The sequence below is a fragment of the Saxophila tyrrhenica genome, assembly GCF_035928015.1.
Source record: "Saxophila tyrrhenica strain CCFEE 5935 chromosome Unknown scaffold_10, whole genome shotgun sequence".
NCBI classification, from domain to species: domain Eukaryota; kingdom Fungi; phylum Ascomycota; class Dothideomycetes; order Mycosphaerellales; family Extremaceae; genus Saxophila; species Saxophila tyrrhenica.
Genome location: NW_027041742.1, coordinates 346,424 through 364,650, shown reverse-complemented (window position 1 = coordinate 364,650; position 18,227 = coordinate 346,424). Strand labels below are relative to the sequence as shown.

General features: G+C 54.6%; 9 protein-coding genes across 9 annotated transcripts; 7 read left to right on the top strand and 2 right to left on the bottom strand.

The window, feature by feature from the left end:
- Positions 1 to 1,346: 1,346 nt before the first annotated feature.
- On the bottom strand, positions 1,347 to 1,817 carry LTR77_006662 (uncharacterized protein; the record flags this gene model as incomplete). The annotated part of the gene is made up of 3 exons (XM_064803903.1): positions 1,347 to 1,521; positions 1,566 to 1,732; positions 1,788 to 1,817. The coding sequence occupies 3 exons, from the start codon at positions 1,815 to 1,817 to the stop codon at positions 1,347 to 1,349; spliced, it is 372 nt and encodes a 123-aa protein (XP_064657704.1).
- A 263-nt stretch (positions 1,818 to 2,080) lies between these two features.
- YDC1 (alkaline ceramidase ydc1) lies at positions 2,081 to 3,159 on the top strand (the record flags this gene model as incomplete). Its single annotated transcript, XM_064803902.1, has 3 exons — positions 2,081 to 2,357; positions 2,410 to 2,458; positions 2,514 to 3,159. 3 exons carry the CDS (start codon positions 2,081 to 2,083, stop codon positions 3,157 to 3,159), a joined length of 972 nt encoding a protein of 323 aa, XP_064657703.1.
- Positions 3,160 to 4,941: 1,782 nt separating this feature from the next.
- LTR77_006660 (uncharacterized protein) lies at positions 4,942 to 7,114 on the top strand (the record flags this gene model as incomplete). Its single annotated transcript, XM_064803901.1, has 2 exons — positions 4,942 to 5,005; positions 5,058 to 7,114. The coding sequence occupies 2 exons, from the start codon at positions 4,942 to 4,944 to the stop codon at positions 7,112 to 7,114; spliced, it is 2,121 nt and encodes a 706-aa protein (XP_064657702.1).
- A 952-nt stretch (positions 7,115 to 8,066) lies between these two features.
- On the top strand, positions 8,067 to 8,925 carry LTR77_006659 (uncharacterized protein; the record flags this gene model as incomplete). Its single annotated transcript, XM_064803900.1, has 3 exons — positions 8,067 to 8,108; positions 8,181 to 8,432; positions 8,524 to 8,925. 3 exons carry the CDS (start codon positions 8,067 to 8,069, stop codon positions 8,923 to 8,925), a joined length of 696 nt encoding a protein of 231 aa, XP_064657701.1.
- Positions 8,926 to 9,372: 447 nt separating this feature from the next.
- Positions 9,373 to 10,392, top strand: LTR77_006658 (uncharacterized protein; the record flags this gene model as incomplete). The annotated part of the gene is made up of 1 exon (XM_064803899.1): positions 9,373 to 10,392. One exon carries the CDS (start codon positions 9,373 to 9,375, stop codon positions 10,390 to 10,392), a length of 1,020 nt encoding a protein of 339 aa, XP_064657700.1.
- Positions 10,393 to 10,427: 35 nt separating this feature from the next.
- On the top strand, positions 10,428 to 10,775 carry LTR77_006657 (uncharacterized protein; the record flags this gene model as incomplete). The annotated part of the gene is made up of 1 exon (XM_064803898.1): positions 10,428 to 10,775. The coding sequence occupies one exon, from the start codon at positions 10,428 to 10,430 to the stop codon at positions 10,773 to 10,775; it is 348 nt and encodes a 115-aa protein (XP_064657699.1).
- An 848-nt stretch (positions 10,776 to 11,623) lies between these two features.
- Positions 11,624 to 12,223, top strand: LTR77_006656 (uncharacterized protein; the record flags this gene model as incomplete). The annotated part of the gene is made up of 2 exons (XM_064803897.1): positions 11,624 to 12,106; positions 12,164 to 12,223. The coding sequence occupies 2 exons, from the start codon at positions 11,624 to 11,626 to the stop codon at positions 12,221 to 12,223; spliced, it is 543 nt and encodes a 180-aa protein (XP_064657698.1).
- Positions 12,224 to 12,593: 370 nt separating this feature from the next.
- Positions 12,594 to 14,974, bottom strand: SFH1 (Chromatin structure remodeling complex protein sfh1; the record flags this gene model as incomplete). Its single annotated transcript, XM_064803896.1, has 2 exons — positions 12,594 to 13,157; positions 13,211 to 14,974. 2 exons carry the CDS (start codon positions 14,972 to 14,974, stop codon positions 12,594 to 12,596), a joined length of 2,328 nt encoding a protein of 775 aa, XP_064657697.1.
- A 1,309-nt stretch (positions 14,975 to 16,283) lies between these two features.
- On the top strand, positions 16,284 to 17,759 carry LTR77_006654 (uncharacterized protein; the record flags this gene model as incomplete). The annotated part of the gene is made up of 1 exon (XM_064803895.1): positions 16,284 to 17,759. One exon carries the CDS (start codon positions 16,284 to 16,286, stop codon positions 17,757 to 17,759), a length of 1,476 nt encoding a protein of 491 aa, XP_064657696.1.
- Between the last annotated feature and the right edge of the window lie 468 nt (positions 17,760 to 18,227).

The window sequence follows — 18,227 nt, the reverse complement described above, 5'->3', positions numbered from 1 at the left end:
GCATTGATAGTCGTGCAGAAGTCACAAACCCTCTCGAGGCGGAAGTTCGCGATCTTCCGTATGCATGCACTGGTAGAAGGACTGGCTCAAGTTGAAAAAGAATGAAGGCAGGAGCCTGGAGGCCTTTTCGTGTACTGTTGAAACTCACAATCTCGCCTCACCCCGGTGACCCTGCTCTCCTCCCAAACCCATGTCGATGGTGCTCACAGCAGCGCGCAGTCACCCCCCGCCCACAGAGCTCGATTCATGGGTATGGCTCTAGGTCTTCTTCAGGCACATGGCAAACATCCCACTGGGGGCCACCCTGCACTTCTTCGAGCAGCAGGTGCCACAATTTCCGTATGCGACAGGGTCTGTGAAGCGGTCAGTTGAACACACCGCTGCTTTGATCGTTCAGATGGGGAGCAGTAAGTGGACTGTACGTACTGCCGGCAGAGACGCAACGTTTCTCGAGGTTCGGACCCTCCAGCTCAGTGGGCACCGGGACCGGGTTGGCCAGGGAGGTGGTGAAAAGGCAGGCCAAGGCGATGACGGAGGCAATGGAGAACTTCATTGTTGCGGCTGTCGGTGGCGGGTTGCTTTGTCGCTCGGTTCGAAGGCCTGAATTATTGTTCGGAGTGTAGAGAAGCGATGGTGCTGTTTGGCTTGATCTCCGGTGTGGGGATCAAGTTGTTCTTATGCTGTGCTGGGAGCTTCGATCGACGACCGTTTGGGCAGGTCATCTTGCCGTGTCGTGGCATGAACTCCGTGGAATAATATGGCATTGCCAATCACATAGCAGGACCTTCCCGTGTTGCAGCATGTGAGGCGTCAGTACAGGAGTACCCTAGGGAATTGTCCAATCTGCTCTCCACGCATTGCGGGGAACCAACATATCCCACCAGTTTGGTACCGACAGGCAGCAGCTTAGGCGTGGAGGTCAATGTTCCATCAATGAAGATAAGAAAGAGAGCCGGAAAGTTGAAAGAGTCGCCATTCTGACACAAGCTACGTAGCTGTATGCGGACCGACGCAAGTTGTTCGGCAAGGCGGAGGCAGTCCGGAATGGCCACTGAGCTCTTCCTACCATTTCAAGTCAGGCTATCTCGAAGAAGTTCCTGGCTCATGGAGCTGAAATCATCTCAGCAATAGCATAGTGAGCGGCCTTGTAATCGGTGGCAAGTGTGCTGGACCAGAGTGTGTACGTGGCGAAGGGAGGAGGCTTGGGGGTCGAGCAGCGATATCGATCGCATCGATGCAGGACGCCCGTGTGCAGTCTTACCAGGAGGTTCCAGTTTGTACACACAGTGCGCACCAGCTTTTCTTTCCAGTCGTCGTGAATGGTAGGGCCACACCCAGCCATCGCTTCACTCCCTCCCACGGCTGAAGATCTGTTCGAGATGCTGCGTAGCATTCTTGTACGTTGTGTCCAGATAATGCAGCTTCTTGTTCAGGTTCTCCATCTCCTTGTCCACATCCACTGCCTCCTTGCCTTGATTGTCTCTCACGTCCTCTATAGTTGTGAGCTCGAACCTGTCGCTGCTGTAAGCCTGGAATCTTTCATGCTGTTGTGCTGGCGACCCTACATCTTCCCAACACCATCATACACTGGCGTTTCTTTTGGCAGCGTAGATAGCTCTTTCTGCGACAGCTCCAGCATCCGTTTCTCTCGTTGTTTCGATGTTATCTGCCCCCGGACGATCTGGAGCTGTTGCGCTGAGAATTGCGCTTTGGACTCGATCTCTTTCAAGACCTGGGCAGAATCGATCAGTACTGGTGCGGACATCGCATAGATTGGAATCTCGTACATCCTGCAGCTTGTCGTTCGGTATCGCCATGTTTGCGCTGCACTCGTGCGAAGGTAAGAAGAGACGTCGTGTCTCGAGATCTAGAAGCTGTCAAATCGAGGAAGCTCGGTCGCGCACGCTTTTGCACGCGCACGCCTTCCAACAGACGGGATACGCCGGCTCCGTTATTTTCATCTGACAGGCGTTTGCTGGCAGAACATGTCTTCGCTTTTCAGAAGTACATTCACAGGCTTCCTGTGAGCTCCTGAGAACCATTGCACTCACACCGGAAGTTCCGCTCAACTTCACTCACCATGCTTTCGTGGCTTCCGTCGATTCCATACGCCCCGGAGCAGGGAGGCTACTGGGATCCGATCACTTCAACTCTCGACTGGTGCGAGGAGAACTACTATGCCACTGAATACGCCGCTGAGATCGTCAATACGTTGACGAACCTCTGGTTCATGTATTTGGCTTTCAAGGGCATGTTCAACTGTCGGAGAAACGGGCACGACAACGTCTTCTTCGTTGCCTATCTAGGCTATCTGCTGGTTGGTGCTGGAAGCTTTGCCTTCCATGCGACGCTGAAGTGTATGTCCCTCTGACGCCTGTCTGTCGGAGTACCCAGCTAATGGAGTTGTAGACCCAATGCAACTCGTCGACGAGCTGTCAATGATATACACCACCTGCCTGTACGCTCCTCCACAGTCACCTCTCGAAAACTTGTCCGTACTAATACGCCATCAGCATGTTCTGGGCTACGTTCGCGTACAGCCGGCCACAGCCGATCCAGCTCCTGCTGGGAGTGTTCAGCGTCTCGCTCGCCCTCTTCATCACGGGTTACTACCACTATCTCCAGGATCCGACCTTCCACCAAAATGCATATGCGATTCTGACGGCCATCGTCCTCTTCCGGAGCATCTACGTCATGGAGCTCAACATCAGACCATTTTACCGGCAGAGACACGAGGAGCACGAGAAAGCCCAGAGTAGCCCTACTTTGACAGAGGCCGAGAAGACAGAGGAGAAACGCAAGGACCGGCGAGACAGCGAGATCCTCAGGACAATGTGGGTCATGATCGCGTTCGGCCTAAGCATCTTCCTTGGAGGCTTCGGGATCTGGACTCTGGACAACGTTTACTGCTCAAAGTTAAGGGCCTGGAGACATGAGGCCGGCCTTCCATGGGGCATCGTGTTGGAAGGGCACGGGTGGTGGCACGTCATGACCGGCTTTGGAGCGTACTGCTACATCCAGTGGGGTATTTGGCTCCGACATTGCCTGAACGGTCGGCAGGACGAGTTCGAGATGGTGTGGCCAGCCTGGTGGAGTGTGCCTAGGGTCGAGAAGGTCGCAGTGGCAGGCAATGGGTCCGTGAGCAAGAAGACGAGATGATGTAGAGGCTTACCTATGACCGAGCCACGAGTATGAGGCTATGAAGTCACAGGATGATGATATAGATATAGAGATGTTGTCCTTGAGTGTTGGACCTGTCTTTGGCTTCGTTGTGTCCCGCAATTAGTACTGGGAACGGTCGGGGAAGTGCTCGATCGTCTGGACCATGGACGTTGTCTCAAGCCAAGCACTCGCTGACCTTTCCCTTGTCACCACTGGGCAGGTCGACAGAATCCAGGATCGACGGTAGCTGATGAGCTTGCGTTACCCTGCAGATTCCTGCGGGGCTCTCCGCACCTGGAGCGTTCGAGCACGTGGGAAAAGCGTTTTGGGTTCTGGAGTGAGCGAAGCGCGCCAGACGACCGGTCATGGGGTGAAGCCTCGACCTGGCGGGTGGGTTTGGTGCGTCTCGCAGAGTTCGCCCTTAGTACAGAAGAGTATCTTTAGTGCACGTCTCGACGTTGATTATGCAGCGGAAACGGGTACGCGCAATGCCCCTCGCTGTGATCGAGTCAAGCAAGGTGAAGTCGAGATTGACTCGGCGATTCCCACGCTTCCGAATGGAAACGGTAAAGACCGAGTGCATTTCTTCAACGCCGAAGGTCACGAGCACATCCTGATTCTCACGATTCACGCCTTTTGCGGGGCGTAGTCAGACCACCCGGTAGTGCTGGGGTCAATTGATGGGGTCATGTACGGCTACATGCCCTTCGTCCGGTCCTCGCTGCTCCTCACTCCGTACCGTGCGTAGTGGCTTTTGCATCTCGATCTGCACACCACACGGCTTGCCGATGGCGCTGCGGTGGCACGCAGGATGCGATCAACCCGGCACAGCTGCTGTCAGAAACGTCAGAATCCAGCGCGCGGGTCGCGTGAGAAGTACGAATGTACCAGGTCACGGTAATCAGTTTCCGCTAGCTCGATAACGAACCGGCACCCGGCAGCAACTCTTGCACAAGTCGCCGACTCACCAAGGCATGCTGCCGCGGCATTTGCCATTCAAGACCAACGAAAGGCGGTTTGCTCGGAGGGCCAAGCGCAACCGTGTGGAGCTGGCGAGCTTCTCCAACTTTCTCCAACCGCGCTATTTCGCTCAAAGCGCAGGTCAAGCGAAGCGGCGGTGGATCGGAGGTCCATGTGGGACATGTGGGATCTACTGTTGCGTCTCGGGGCTTGAGACTGGGGAGAGCATTTCCATGGCGGAGATAAACATCAAATCTCACTATGAACTTTATATACGTAGGTTGCCCCTCGATGGCGTTGCTCGCGGAGGTGATCCCTTTCGTTTGAATTGTCTTTTCAGCTGTTCTGTCGATCTCTTCGTGTTGTTCTTGATTGCAACAGCTTGTTCAGAGCAGCAATGGCTTCCTTGACTGTTGACGGCAGTGTATCGGAAGCTTCGAGTCCATCGGATTCGGCTTCACCACCCCAGCAACAGCCTACCAACTCGACGCAACAGAAACGGAATGCCTCAGAAGCTGGTCTTAAGCCCAATGGCATGCGGCCATCCAAGAGTGTCAAACGCAGAGCTTCCAAAGCATGTCAATGTTGTCGTTCGAGGAAAGTTCGTTGCAATGTCGTCGAGCATGGAGCGCCTTGTACGAACTGTCGATTGGACGAAGTGGAGTGCATAGTATCGGAGAGCAAGCGCAAGAAGTGAGTTGGATTGGATTGATGCCAGGGAGACGACATTGCTGACCTTCGGAAAGAAAATGGAACAATGGGCCAGAATCGACAGGCACAACCAAAAGCCAACCACTCAAATCTTCCTCAACGTTCCCAATGTCAGCTGCACCACCGTACGAGCCACTAAAACGGACAAGCGAGCATGTGCCGCATTCCCTGTGTACGTGTGTTGGATAGGACGCAAGCAGGGTTGAGAAGCTGACAAGTAGTAGATCAAGACCTGAGCCGCGATATCAGCCTGAGCAATGCGGAATCACGAGCTGGATTGTATACGCCGAACATGCTCATGAACCTCCAGCGTCTAGGACAGAAGCCGGGATCGTTCTCAGAAACCAACCCAATGACCAACCGCCTGCTAACGCCAACCTCACCCTCTTCCAGCCTACCTGCCTACATCAAGCCCGTTCCATCGCGCCTGGGTCAAGACGAGATCATGTTTCTAGAAAGAAAAGGTGCTCTTACAATACCGCCGACACCGCTTCGAGACGCCTTGCTCAAGGAATACGCCGAGTTCGTCAACCCATATATGCCGCTGTTGAACTTCCACGAGTTGATCGACATCATCGATCAGAACGATGGCTCGGACACAGTCAGCTTGCTTCTGTTCCAAGCAATCATGTTCGTCAGTGTTGCAACCGTGGATCTGCGGTACCTGAAGGCGGCGGGATACTCCAGTCGACGAGACGCACGACGGGAGTTCTTCCAGAAGACGAGGCTGCTTTACGACTTTGATTACGAGGTCGACCGGATCTCCTTGATTCAGTCGTTGTTGCTGATGACTTATTGGTACGAGACTCCGGACGATCAGAAGGACAGCCACCATTGGATGGGCATTGCCGTGTCCCTTTCGCACACCATTGGCCTCCATCGGAACCCCGAGAAGACTTCTTCGATGGACTTGCCCAGACAGCGACTATGGCGGCGAATGTGGTGGGCAACGTACATGCGAGATCGCCTCATTGCGCTTGGCATGCGTCGTCCAACGAGGATAAAGAACAAGGACTTTGACGTGCCGATGCTGACTATGGACGACTTTGAAATCCACGAGCTCTCCGACCGACCATCGTGCATTCCGGCTGAATGCAAGGTGATGCGCAATGCTGAGATGCAGCGACAGCTGGCAGTCATGTGCATCGAGAAAACCAAGCTTTGCGTTGCCATGAGCCATATTCTGAGCGTGCAGTATTCGGTCCTACACAACAACCACGGCGTGCTCAGCGAAGAAGGCAGCACTCGAACGACGATGATGTTGGTTGCGAAGAAGCTGGAGCCAGGTATGGAGGAAGTGCAGGAGTGCGACAAGGAGTTGCAGAAGTGGAAGGACGGGTTGGCTGAGGAGGCGCAGTACGTTGTGCCAACCTGGAAGGACGTCGATGCAGGCAACGAGAGCATCGTTCTCAATCGCTCGCTGCTGCACATGATTTACTACGCCACACTCTCAGCACTCCATCGGCCGCAGGTGTTGCCTTCTACCGCGTTACCACAGCGCAACCCGCCATCTGAAATGGTGGATGTTTCGAGGAGAGCTGTGCGGTTGGCGGCAGCAGAGATCACGAACGTCGCAAACACGCTTTACAACCTCGACATGGTGCCCAATCTGCCAACCACCGGCATCACCGTCCTGCTCCCAGCCATCATAATCCACTTGCTCGACATCAAAGCGAATGACGCAGTAACACGACGGGCCAGCTTAAAAGGCTTTTGCGAGTGCATGCAAATCATGGCCAAGCTCCGCGACATCTACGCCGCAGCAGACTACTCGACAGCCTTCCTCGAAGCTGCCATCCGCAAAGCAGAGATTACCCTACCACACAAGTCGAACGAGCTCAAAGACTCCCAAAACGTCATCACATCCACCCAAGGCCTTGTCGAAGCAGGCAGGCGAATGCACCTAGTCGGATCAGCGCCCGACTCGCACGCCCTGACTCCGCCACCAGAAGACCAGAAAATGCTCGACCCCATGGAGCCGTTGTCCGACGAAGAGATCGAGCGCCGCTTAAACTCCTACCTCGCTTCCACGCCGCCAGACTCTGAGCACCACCACTGCGACGAGAGTGTAGACCTCAACATGCCGATGGATGACCTCCAGCCAGAATTTGAGCCAGACTTCGACTCCATGATCAATCTCGACGCTGCGGGAGAGGTGTGGTCGCTGGAGGATGATGCGTATGCGGCGATGCAGGGAGAGAGCAGCGGGTTCACGATGGACATGGACTGGATGAAGGGGATGGGCGATGGGCTTACGAATGCTGGGTTGATTTCTGTTTGATTAGATCTTCTGAGCGTGGGTGGGAAAAGCTGGATATTAACTTCGTCCGCACGGCGACGGAGCAGGTTTGAGAGTTGTGTGTCATATTGAAGAGTCTAGATTGGTTCTCGTAAATATGCGCAAGACGGTCATGAGTAACATTACTCCGTAGTCTTGGTCTTGCGAGTTGTCGTCTACGGTTTAGCCCCCGTAGTTCCGTTTTAGCCCGTCTCCTACTACAGTAACCACTAAACAAGCGCCTCTCTGAGCAATATGGCCGTAAGTTAGATAATTGATAGACCTAGCAGTTTAGCTACATATAACTTTCCTATTCTCTACGTTCTTGGTTAAAATGTGTTGCTAATCTTTCGGTAGTGCAATTAGAGACTAGGCCCGATAGGTAGTTAAAGCTAACTACCTATATTAACCTAGAACTTTACAAAAGCTAAATCCGATCTTGTCTCGTGATACAAGTCGTGTTCGTCGTCTAACAGAACAGACCGGATAACCACTATAGCTAGTACATCTTTTCTATCCCTAAGGGAGACCCTTAGCACCCTCCTTAGCTCTCTACAAAAGTGGAGATCCAAAGTCACGTGAATGCTGATGACTTACATACTTTGCGCAGAATGAGCCAATTAGCAACGTTACCGTTACGGGCCGTTAGCAAGTAGCTGTCGTGGCTTCTCGGCATCTCTACCCCCGATTTTGGGTAGGCCCTTTAGGCCCAACAAAAGTAAAGAGTTTAGAGTCGACCAATCTACAATCTCGCGAAGGTAAGTATCATTTCGTACGCCCATTTAGGTTCAGATACCTATCGACAGGTAACCCGCAAGGCATTATATCCCTATAGCTATCGCAGCAGTGCGTTTACTGTAGCATCAACTCCGAGAAGATATTCGATTTCGACGCGTTCAGTCTCTCTACTACATCCAACATCGATCAAACCAACGCTCTACCCAACCTAGCTACCATGCGTAAGAACAACTGCGGGAAGAGGACGAATCAGATCCAGGTATGTCCTCGAACCTGCTGCGACTCCACCCCCTGTCCTCAAATTCGAGACACATCGCTAATACGTTCGCAGCAGGCTCGGCCAACTCAACATATCACAGCAGACGTCTCCGAACCCACTCGCTCAGGCGCCACCGACATATCGGAAGCCATCATGGCCTACGTCCCTTCGTCGAACTACTCCGACAAGCCGCTGTTCTTCTTCAAGGAGGATGAAGAGAATGGCATCTTCTGTCAATGGTACAGATGTCACTTCACAGATCCTCAGCTCGATGGCCTCACCTTCAACTGCGCTGAACAGTACATGATGTATCACAAAGCAATGGTAAGTCATCCCCCGTTGGTCGATGCGCTTGCAGCCGCTACGCCACCGACATGTCAAATGCTGATTCCAACAGGCACTAACCATGGCGTAGACATTCAACGACCGTCTCACTGCTGGCCTGGTCATGAAAGCAACATCGCCATGCAAGCAAAAAGGGTTCGGGCAGCAGATTGCTGGTTTCGACGGTGCGAGATGGAACCAAGTCAAGAGCACGGTTGTGCAAAGAGGGAATTACCTAAAATTCACCCAGTGCAATAATGCTGCGAGCTTCAAGGCGGACGATGTGGGAGAGCCTGCGCCGCTGAAGGGCCTGCTCCTGGCGACGGGGGAGCGGGAATTGGCAGAAGCGAGTCATTTTGACCGTGTTTGGGGCATCGGTTTCAGAGCGGACGTCGCCCTTGGCGTTCCGAGGTCACGATGGGGAGAAAACCTGCTCGGAAAGGCACTGATGCATGTGAGGGGCGAACTTCAAAGAGAGGCAGAGGCTCAATAAAGCGGTCAACCTAAGTGAGTCATCTTGGTCGCGTACCAAAGTAGTTGCGAACATATTGGCTTACGCGCAATAGAGTTCACCAAAGCGGCCAGTGAAAGACCTGGTATTCTCAATACTTCTGATTCACCCTCCAGCAAACACCAGTGAAAGAGCTGCTATTGCCAATACTCCTGATTCACATCCCTTCCAGCCAACACCAATGGAAGGGGTGCGCTTGTCAATATTTCTGTCTCACCTCCCTTCCAGCAAACAACAGACTTCTGTCAATTCACATAGGTGATATATGCTACATCAGCTCCCATTTCTTCGCAGATCTCATCCATATCCTCACCACGATCACCTCTTCTCACGTTTGGCTCTTCGCCACGAACCTCAACCCTCGTTCTCGGCTTTTCCACTACATCGTCGCAACCTGGAACGGTAGCTTCCCCAGCAACAAACAACACAATGTCGGGCTCCGGAACCCGCACATTCAGCAATGGCGACCCAGCAGAAAGATCATTTGCACGGCCACCCGGTACACCTGCTGGTGTCGTCCGCGTCTCACGTCGACGTGCTGAGAACACATCCAGCGAGTCGTCCAATTCAGCTGACACCCTCTCAGCCGGAGTGCTAAGTCCAACTAGTACGATGTACTCTTCTCCCGGCAGCGCAAGTACGGCTGGCACGGATCCTGACACGATCGACATCCCAACGGCCATCCCCTCGATCCACACCTTATGCTACTTTGGGCTGGCAGCGTTTCGGGCTGAGCAGATCATGAAGAGGTGGGAGGAGCTCAGATCTCAAGGCAACGAACCGCAGAATTTCGGACGTTTCGCGGGAGAGTATTTGCACAACCTTGTCAAGTACGAAGGCTGCGATACGTCAAGTTACGATGCTGACTGGAGAGCGAACCTCGAGAAGATCGGAGCCGACGAGCAGCTTACAGGCGCTATCGGAAATCGCGGTCACGGCTTTGATGACATCCGTTCGCTGAGATCTGCAGCTGAATGGGTGGAGCAGGCTATTGAGTGGAGATGGGAATACCTTCTCGGTCTCAAGAGTGCGAGCGCCACTCGCAAGGATGGCGGCATTACTCTTCCAACCAGCAGCCCGATCCAAGTGCGCAGCCTCACAAGTGTGACTACAGCTTCAGACGACGCATCCGCTTTCAGATTCGATCGCCAAACCGGCAAGACGTTCTGCAAAGGCGAACCCACTGAGTTCTTACCGTTCTGGAAGGGTATAACTCGTGTGAGGGCAGAGGACATGTGGTCTAATAGTGGACGACGAACGGGAACGTTCGACATCAAGGGCCTGATATCAAGGCCTCCAGGAGACTTCTCCGGCAAGAGGGCTGTGTACTACTTCACGCCAGATCTGGAGGGAGCGCAGGAGTACGCAGACTTCGCTAAACAGATCGCCTCTCCTGCTGGAGTCTGCTTGGTACGGATCGATGTCCCGATTGCGATGTCAGATCCGTGAGTAGTCTGACATTGCGTTTCGGTTTCAACAACGACATGAAGCAGCAAGAAAGGTGGCAACGACTTGTCTGGTTCTCGAGGCGCGGGGACGACGTGGAGCCTACCGAGCTGCTCCAAAAGATTCGCAGCGTGAACATCCTCATCGGCGATACCGCGCAGCTAGACAACGGGGAGTACAAGGACAACATCTCTGACTGGAAGGGGGTGACTGACAGATGCATCTTGAAGAAGCGCAATCGGGAGCCGGTAACGCAGTTTGTGTTTGGCCACAACGAACAGGATGACAAGATCTACCGAATGCTCAACTCGCTGGAGCGCAACACTTCCATTCGTGATGACAGAAACCCCAACCAAATTCTGCCGCCGAAGGCTACTGCCACCTGAGGATGGAGATGCTGATCGTGAAATTGAAGAAGTATGTGTTGGTGTTGAAGGCGAATATCAGGGCCGGCAAGGCGACGGAGGAGTTCAAAGAGGCGGAGACAGATGTCGCGGAGGCCGCAGAGGCCGCAGAGGTGTGAGTGGCAATCGATTTGTGGTGTGCTGACAGACGGTCATTCGGGTGAAGTCTGCAGGAGCATAGCGGTCTATTGCTTGTGTATCTTAGTGAATGGTGCTGAGAAATCGAACTGGTGAAACTCTCTTTTCGCACGACACACCGGTCCTTCGTTGGATATCGTCAGATGCTGACCACCTGATGTCGCCAAAAGTGGAATGGTATGAGCGGGCGAAGCCGCCCTATTGTGAGAATTCGAGAACAATAACATCGCTCCTTCTACAACCCAAGGCCCACAAATTGGCGGCAGCACATCGCTCGACATAACATGGTCGCATCCGAGTGGCCGATGATCATGCAGACGATTGGAAATGGTGTGTGTCGGGACAAAAGGTGGTTGGCGATTGCCCGCCACGCCAGCTGCACGACAATAGGAAGTAAAGTTTGCATGGGTCCTACCCGACAATAAGGCCATCACAATATGAAGCGCTCAAGGCAGAACAAATGTAAGGTGGGCAACGCTATTGACAAGCTGACCGTCCCTTCTCGCGCGTGACTCTTCATCTGTTGACTCCTTCTGTATTTAATACTTCTCTATTCCGCCTTGCTGCTGTTGTCTTCTTCCATCATCTACATCGTCAGCACTGTACTCAACCATCGTCAAGGCTGCAGTGTACTACTTGACACCACCACACCAGCCAGCCAAAAGGGCACTCCAACACTGTCGCGACAAACCATGGATCCCGCCGCCGCCCAACAAATGAACCTCCTCACCCAACAAGCCCAACACCAACCGCCCCCAGACACAGCACCTCCACCCTACGACGGCCCAGACTCCGACTCGGACTCCGACGCAGGAGACGACGACGAGGAGGATGACTCCACGCCACCCCCCTCATCCCCACTCAAACTCACAATCAACGCCGCCCACCAAATCCAAGGCAACAACAACCTCGTTCCCACCTCCCCGTCCGCCCTCTCCGACGCGACGAAGTTCAGTGCCATCTTGCTGCACACCGTCAACGCTCTCAACAAAGCCGCTGGCGTCGAGAATGGTCGGCGAAGAAGGGCGTTGAAGTTGGATCTGACGATAAACTGCGGCGTCACGGTAGTGGGGCATCGGAACGTGGTGGGGAGTGTTGGGCTGAAGCCTAAGCCTGCGATGGCGGTGGCTGGTACTGGTAATGCAGTTGCTGGGGCGAAGCGGAAGGCTGAGAAGGCATGTTGATGTTGCCTGCCTGTGGTTGAGATGAATCATCCGCTGACTCTGAGATAGGATGACCAAGCGGTCGAGCGGGAGGCGAAGAGGGTTGATGTTGGAGATGAGTCGAAGTGACGATGAGCGTGTTGATGATTCTTTGCTGTATGGAGAGCGACTTTGAGTTTTGCCACGAGTGCGAGTGTAATGGCGGCCAGCGAGTGTTATGGCGGCCAGCGAGCGTGGACAGTGGGTTGCTTTGCTTTTGAGGGAAGGGGTCTCTATTGCTATGGCACACCTTAGCACTTTGCTTTGTGAACGTTTTGACTGTCAACTCTCAACAAAAAGGAGCATGTAGTTAGAACATTGTGCCGCAAGGTCATCAACCCTTGAAATCTTACAGTGTCCGCCAAACCATCCCATCTCACGCCACGCTAATGCTTCATAACGTACACAATGCCGCGAAAGGTGCGTCAAACACAAGCCCAGTCGCCGTAGTGACACTCTCCTACTTCTCCGGCTGACCACCCTGCATCATACTCTGCCGCTGCCCATACCCCTGACTCAGAAAACTGCCCATCCCCGCCGCACCAGGATAATTCCCTCCACTCCCACCATGACCCTCAGCCGCCAGTCTGCGCTCGCGATACTTGCGCCCATTGATGATATTCTGCAACCTCTTCCTTTCCCTCGGCTCCACAATTTTAGTCCAGTCCAGGTCCTCCCCGGGCTCGGCGTAGTTAACGATATCCGCCATGGTGCTGGCGGAGATTTGGCCTTGGCCACCGGAGGCTGCGGAGGCTCCCGTGTACATGTGGGAAGAAGTGGATGGAGCGATGCTCGTGCTGCTGTTTTGAGAGTGGTGGTAAGAGGGACGGGGTGGAGGTGTGCTTCCGGGGAAGGCGGCGACGTCGGATTGGAGGCTGGAGATTTGGCGTGGCGCGGTGGATTGGTAGGCGGGTTGGGGAGGTTGGGTGCTGGCTTGGGATCGCTCGTGGTAGAAGAGGCGGAAGTTCCAGGGAGGGAGGCGCTTGTTGCGTTCGTAGAGGAGGCCGCAGTTGTTGCAGAGTGTCTGTGTTAAGCATTAGCATTTAGCATAGGCGATGTAGTTGAGCCAAAACATACCCTTGCTCCTGCCGGCCCATCCCTCACGCCCCATACCGCCGAACCCCAAATCTGGCAGTGGGAGCACTTCCAATACTGCCGCTCGCCGTCCGAAAGCTGACCAGACGTGCCACCAAAACCAGCAATGTCTGGGGTGTCTCTGCCAACAGGCGACAGACTCCTGAAACGCCGCTTCTTCTTCGAGCGCTCGCCGCGACCCATCCGCTCGTCTTCTCCACCAGCATTGGCATTGAACGACGATCCTAGTCCGCCTGAAAAGTAGTCGCCGACCCCACTGCTCTGCGCTTGCAGGCTGTAGGTTGTCGTAAACCGCGCCGTCTCTCTCCGCGCTCTCCTCAGCTGCCTTTCACGATCGCCTTCTCGCCTCTCGATCTCTTCCTTGCTCAGAACCTCGATCTTAGGCTCCCAGTCCATGCCGAGCCCCACTTCATCAAATCGCCAGCCCGCTCCAACTCCGATAGCGGATTCTGCTGTGCCGTGGAATTCACAAGCTTCATTCTCAATCGAGCCCCAGCCATCAACTCCGCTCCCCACCACGCCTGCTAGAGTCCCACCATTGTCGATCATCTCCTTCTTCAGACGTAGACTGGCTTCGTAGATGGCGTGTGTCATGCTGGGCACCCATTCGCCACTCAGTCCCATGTCTGCACAAGTCTGCTTCGCGAAAGTCTCTGCAAATCCAGGAGGATGCATGAGCGACCACTCGAATTTGTCGGTATACAGCCGGTTTTGGAGGTTGATGGATAAAGTGAGGACACATCGGTGGGTGTCGGGTGGATTGTGAACACTTGAGAATGAGGCATCGGGTAGTAATGATTCCGCAGTCACCGCCAGAGCAGGTGTAGAAGTGCCATTAGGCATGGGAGTTGAAGGATCTGAGGTGTGGTGGTTGCCGTTTATTATGGGTGGCTGAAGGCGGGCTGGAGTACCTGCTTGCAATGGAGTGCCGGTGTCTTCGCGAGAGACTGGAGGCCGGGCAGAAGGTGTGGGTTCGTCGGTCGCAGGGGGTGCTGGATTGGCAGGACTGGGTTGAAAGAGTGGATGTAATGCAGTCGCCGCATGCTCTTCTAGCTGCTGTCGTATTTGGTTGGAGATGTCTATTACCATCCCCTGTTTCCGCAGTGCAGGGAAATCCAGCTCGTCCACGAAAGTCTTGGCAAATTGATCGGGTGTCATGAGCGCTTCATGTAGGTTCCACATGAAGCTGTCCTTGAGCCGATATTGTGACGTCGGCTCTGGCGCCTTGTATGCCGGCAGGTTCTCGTCTATCCCAAAGTCCCTGGCATTGTTGGGTGTAGGCAAGGCAGCTTCAGGTCGAAAGGGAGGTACTTCCAGATCTATCCTGATCGGGACGAGTGTGGTTGGTAGTGCAGATTGTACGTGCATCTGCCTCTCCGTCAAGGCCCTCTTCGGCTTGCCCATCCAGTCTCGCCATATGCCTTGCACGTCCACCGGCGCATGCGCCTCTCGCCTGATCTCTTTCTGCGCCGCCTTTGCAGCGTCCGCCTCGACATCCCGCTTCTGCTGTGCTGTTCGCAAGCCCGTCTGCCGCCGAGGACCGTCCGAGTCGTCGATGCTATCGTCCTCGAACTCTTCGGCGTAGTTGATGGCGGTTGTCCCTCGCTTGGTCGTTCGCATAGGCTGTGCGGCCAGCGCCGGTGCGACGGGTGTCAACAAAGAATTGCCATAGTTGCGTATACGCGGTGCGTAGCTCGACACAAAGCTCTGCGGTGCATTGATTCTATCCGTGTTGATCACCGCCATGGTGAGGAATCGCAGGGAGTCGGAGGGGAAAGGTGCTGTCCTGCTATCGACTTATCGGCATCGTTGAAGTCGCCGAGGTCACGCGATCACAGTCGTGAACAGGATGCAGCTTTCAACGGACGGGCGAGGTGGTAGGAAGCAATAAGCAAGGGTCCTGTTCATGGCTGTCGCGCGTCGAGAAAGATTGGACGTGCAGCGCCGGATATACTTAGGTTCGGCCCAGATTTGCTTGGCAGAAGGATCTCCAAAACTCGACTTGAGCGATGAGAGATGAGAGATGCCGTCTGCTCTTTCCAACAACAACAACAACAACAACCACTTCAACATCGGCTCATCCGACTCAGACGAAACGACCGTGGAAGCCGACGAAGTGCTGGATAGTCGAAGTCGACCGAAACTCCTCAGCCCATGGATGATGATACCTGCTCTCAGGACATAGAATGGCCAGCCAAACGCAGGCAACGGACCTGCTCGTTCAAATGGCAACATTTCGCCCTGCCATCCTCTCCACCATCACCGTCGTGAGTTTCCGGCTGTCGCAAGCATCAAGAGTATCCCTACTCGAGACATATCCGACACTTCCTCGCTCGTCTCAGCATCGCGGAGCAAGACTGTGCCGCAACGCGTCTATAGGCTAGCGCGCAGCGCTTAAAACAGCCCCGATGTTTCGCCTCTCCTACACTTCGACCACCACCATGCTCTCCTCTCACCCGCAACACCACTCCTCACATCCGGTCCCAGGCTTCCCGTACGCTGCGTAACATCAACTTCTCGCTCCATCCCTGGCCGTACCTTGCACCTCCCAAAGCTTGACGATGCTTGGTCTTGCGAGACACGATCTGTACCACGAGCAGTCTTGTCGACCAATGACGGCCATCGCAGGGCTCGACGGCCTTTGGACTTCAGCGCGGAGCTGCTTGGCTATGCTACATCCACGGCCTGTAGATGTGATACACAATGTGATCGCCTCTGCCAAAACAATAGGCCGAGTCAATTGTCTCACAATCCCTCCCTTCTATTGTGTTAACGCGGCTCCCTGGCATGCAGCACGATATAAGTCTCTTCTGCCTGTTCTCCTGGCACTTTCTGTCCTCTTCTTTCGTATCGTGCATTTCCTAAAGCTGGTTCTTCTACATTCTTCCTGCCCGAACACGACGCTCGACACTCCTTACTGCATCTCTAGCTGGTCTAGAGTACAAATACCGCAAACGCAAATCACACTCATTACCAGCACTTGTTCGGCAGACGACCGTCCTTACAGCTACTGTTTGAAGACCAGATCTGGACTTGCACTTACATCAACAGCAACATGCATTTCAGCATCGCCACCGTTGCCGCTGCGGCTTTCGCCTTTGGCAGCTTCAGCAACGCTCATCTGATCATGAAGACTCCCGTCCCGTTCGGTGTCGACAGTCTCAACAACTCTCCCCTCAACGACGCAAAGCCTGGCACCAGCGGCTCGGACTACCCTTGCAAGCAGCGTCCTGGGGTCTACGACATCACCAAGATGAACCACATCGCAGTCGACACGCCGACCGAGATGAGCTTCGAAGGCTCCGCGTCGCATGGAGGTGGTACTTGCCAGATCGCCATCACGAAGGACAAGGAGCCAACTGCAAATTCCACCTTCAAGATCATCCAGGTGTTTGAGGGGGGGTGTCCCGTCAGCTCTGATGGAAATGGTGGGACTCATCCATTCTCTTTCAGCATCCCGAAAGACTTTCCAAATGGCGTGATGACCCTGACATGGCTCTGGTACAATCGCATCGGCAACCGTGAGGCTTATCAGAACTGCGCGCCCATCACTGTCACTGGTGGGTCGGACAATGACGATTATTTCGACTCGCTTCCAAACATGTACCTCATCAACTTGCCGACTTCAGAATGCCAGTCGACTCAAGACTACGCATCCAACTCGGTCAAGATCCCACATCCCGGTCAATTCTTCATGCAAGAACCAGCTGGCCAGGACATCGCGCCAGCGTCGGGTCCTCAATGCGCTGCTTCCGCTGCCGCGATGACTGAGGGTGTATCCGGATACAAGGCTTCACCAATCATCACGACGAACGGAGCTGCCTATTCAGCTCCTGGTGGCGCGGCGGCTCCAGAACCCAGCGCAGCACCGTCTGGAAGCTATGGCGGTTCGGCTGCGCAACCTAGTGCGGCACCTTCTGGAAGTTATGGCGGTTCTTCAGCAGCGGCCGGCGGCTCATCGGCGCCTGGTGGCTATTCTGCTCCTGCTTCGTCTGCCGCGGTTCCATCTTCCGCCCCCGCAGGTTCGGGATCACCGTCCGGTATGGTCACGATCTCGTACGGCGCTTCCGGTGGTGCTTCGAGCGCTGCTGCCGGCTCTTCCGCACCTGCCTACTCAGCACCAGCAGCCTCCGGCAGCGCTCAGGCACCTTCAGCAGCCTCTGGCAGTGCTCAGGCATCTTCAGCGGCAGCAGGAACTGCCTACCCAAGCATGGCTCCTTCGTCTGGAGCTAGTGTCGCAGGGCCATCCAGTGCGGCGGCCAGCGCACCTCCAAGCTACGGAGCTTCGAGCGCGGCGGGAGCATCTCCATCTGGCGGTGCTTGCTCGTCAAGTGGCATGGCTTGCTCAGACGATGGGAAACAGTTCGGTCTTTGCGCCAATGGGAAGGAGGTCTGGCAGCCGGTGGCTGCTGGCACTTCTTGCAAGGGTGGACAGATTGTGAAGAGGAATGACACGAGAGACGTACACCTTCGTCGGCATGCGAGGGCTGTGCACAGGCACGTGTCTGAGAGTCGTGAAGGGAGAGCATAGGCGGCACTTTCAAGCGAAGGTTTGCGGCAACCTGTTGCTTTCTTGTCTTACACACCATCGAAATTTGAGCATCTGGATCGGAGTTTCGGGCATTGGTGTTAAGCATAGCATGTTACCATTACACTGCAATGAGAAACGATGATCACGAATTGCCCCATCTTCCCGTTTTCCCATCTTCAATACGGTCTTCGTCCCTTTCTTGTTGCCCGTTCGGTCCTGGCCAATGCGCCGTGTTCACTTCCGTTTCTCGCTCGTTCCGGTTCTTGTTCCTCCCTCTTCAACGCCCGACCACGAGCACGCAAGTCTTCTCATTTTCTCAATACCTCTCTGAGCGCATTCTCCTATATGATCATGAGGACGCCAGTATGTCAGCAGCGTTGCACGTGGTTGTGCGACCAACCATTTCTCCTAAGCGCCCTGTTTGCCGCCAGCTTCTCGCAAGGCCAGCCTCATCCTCCACCCTCGACT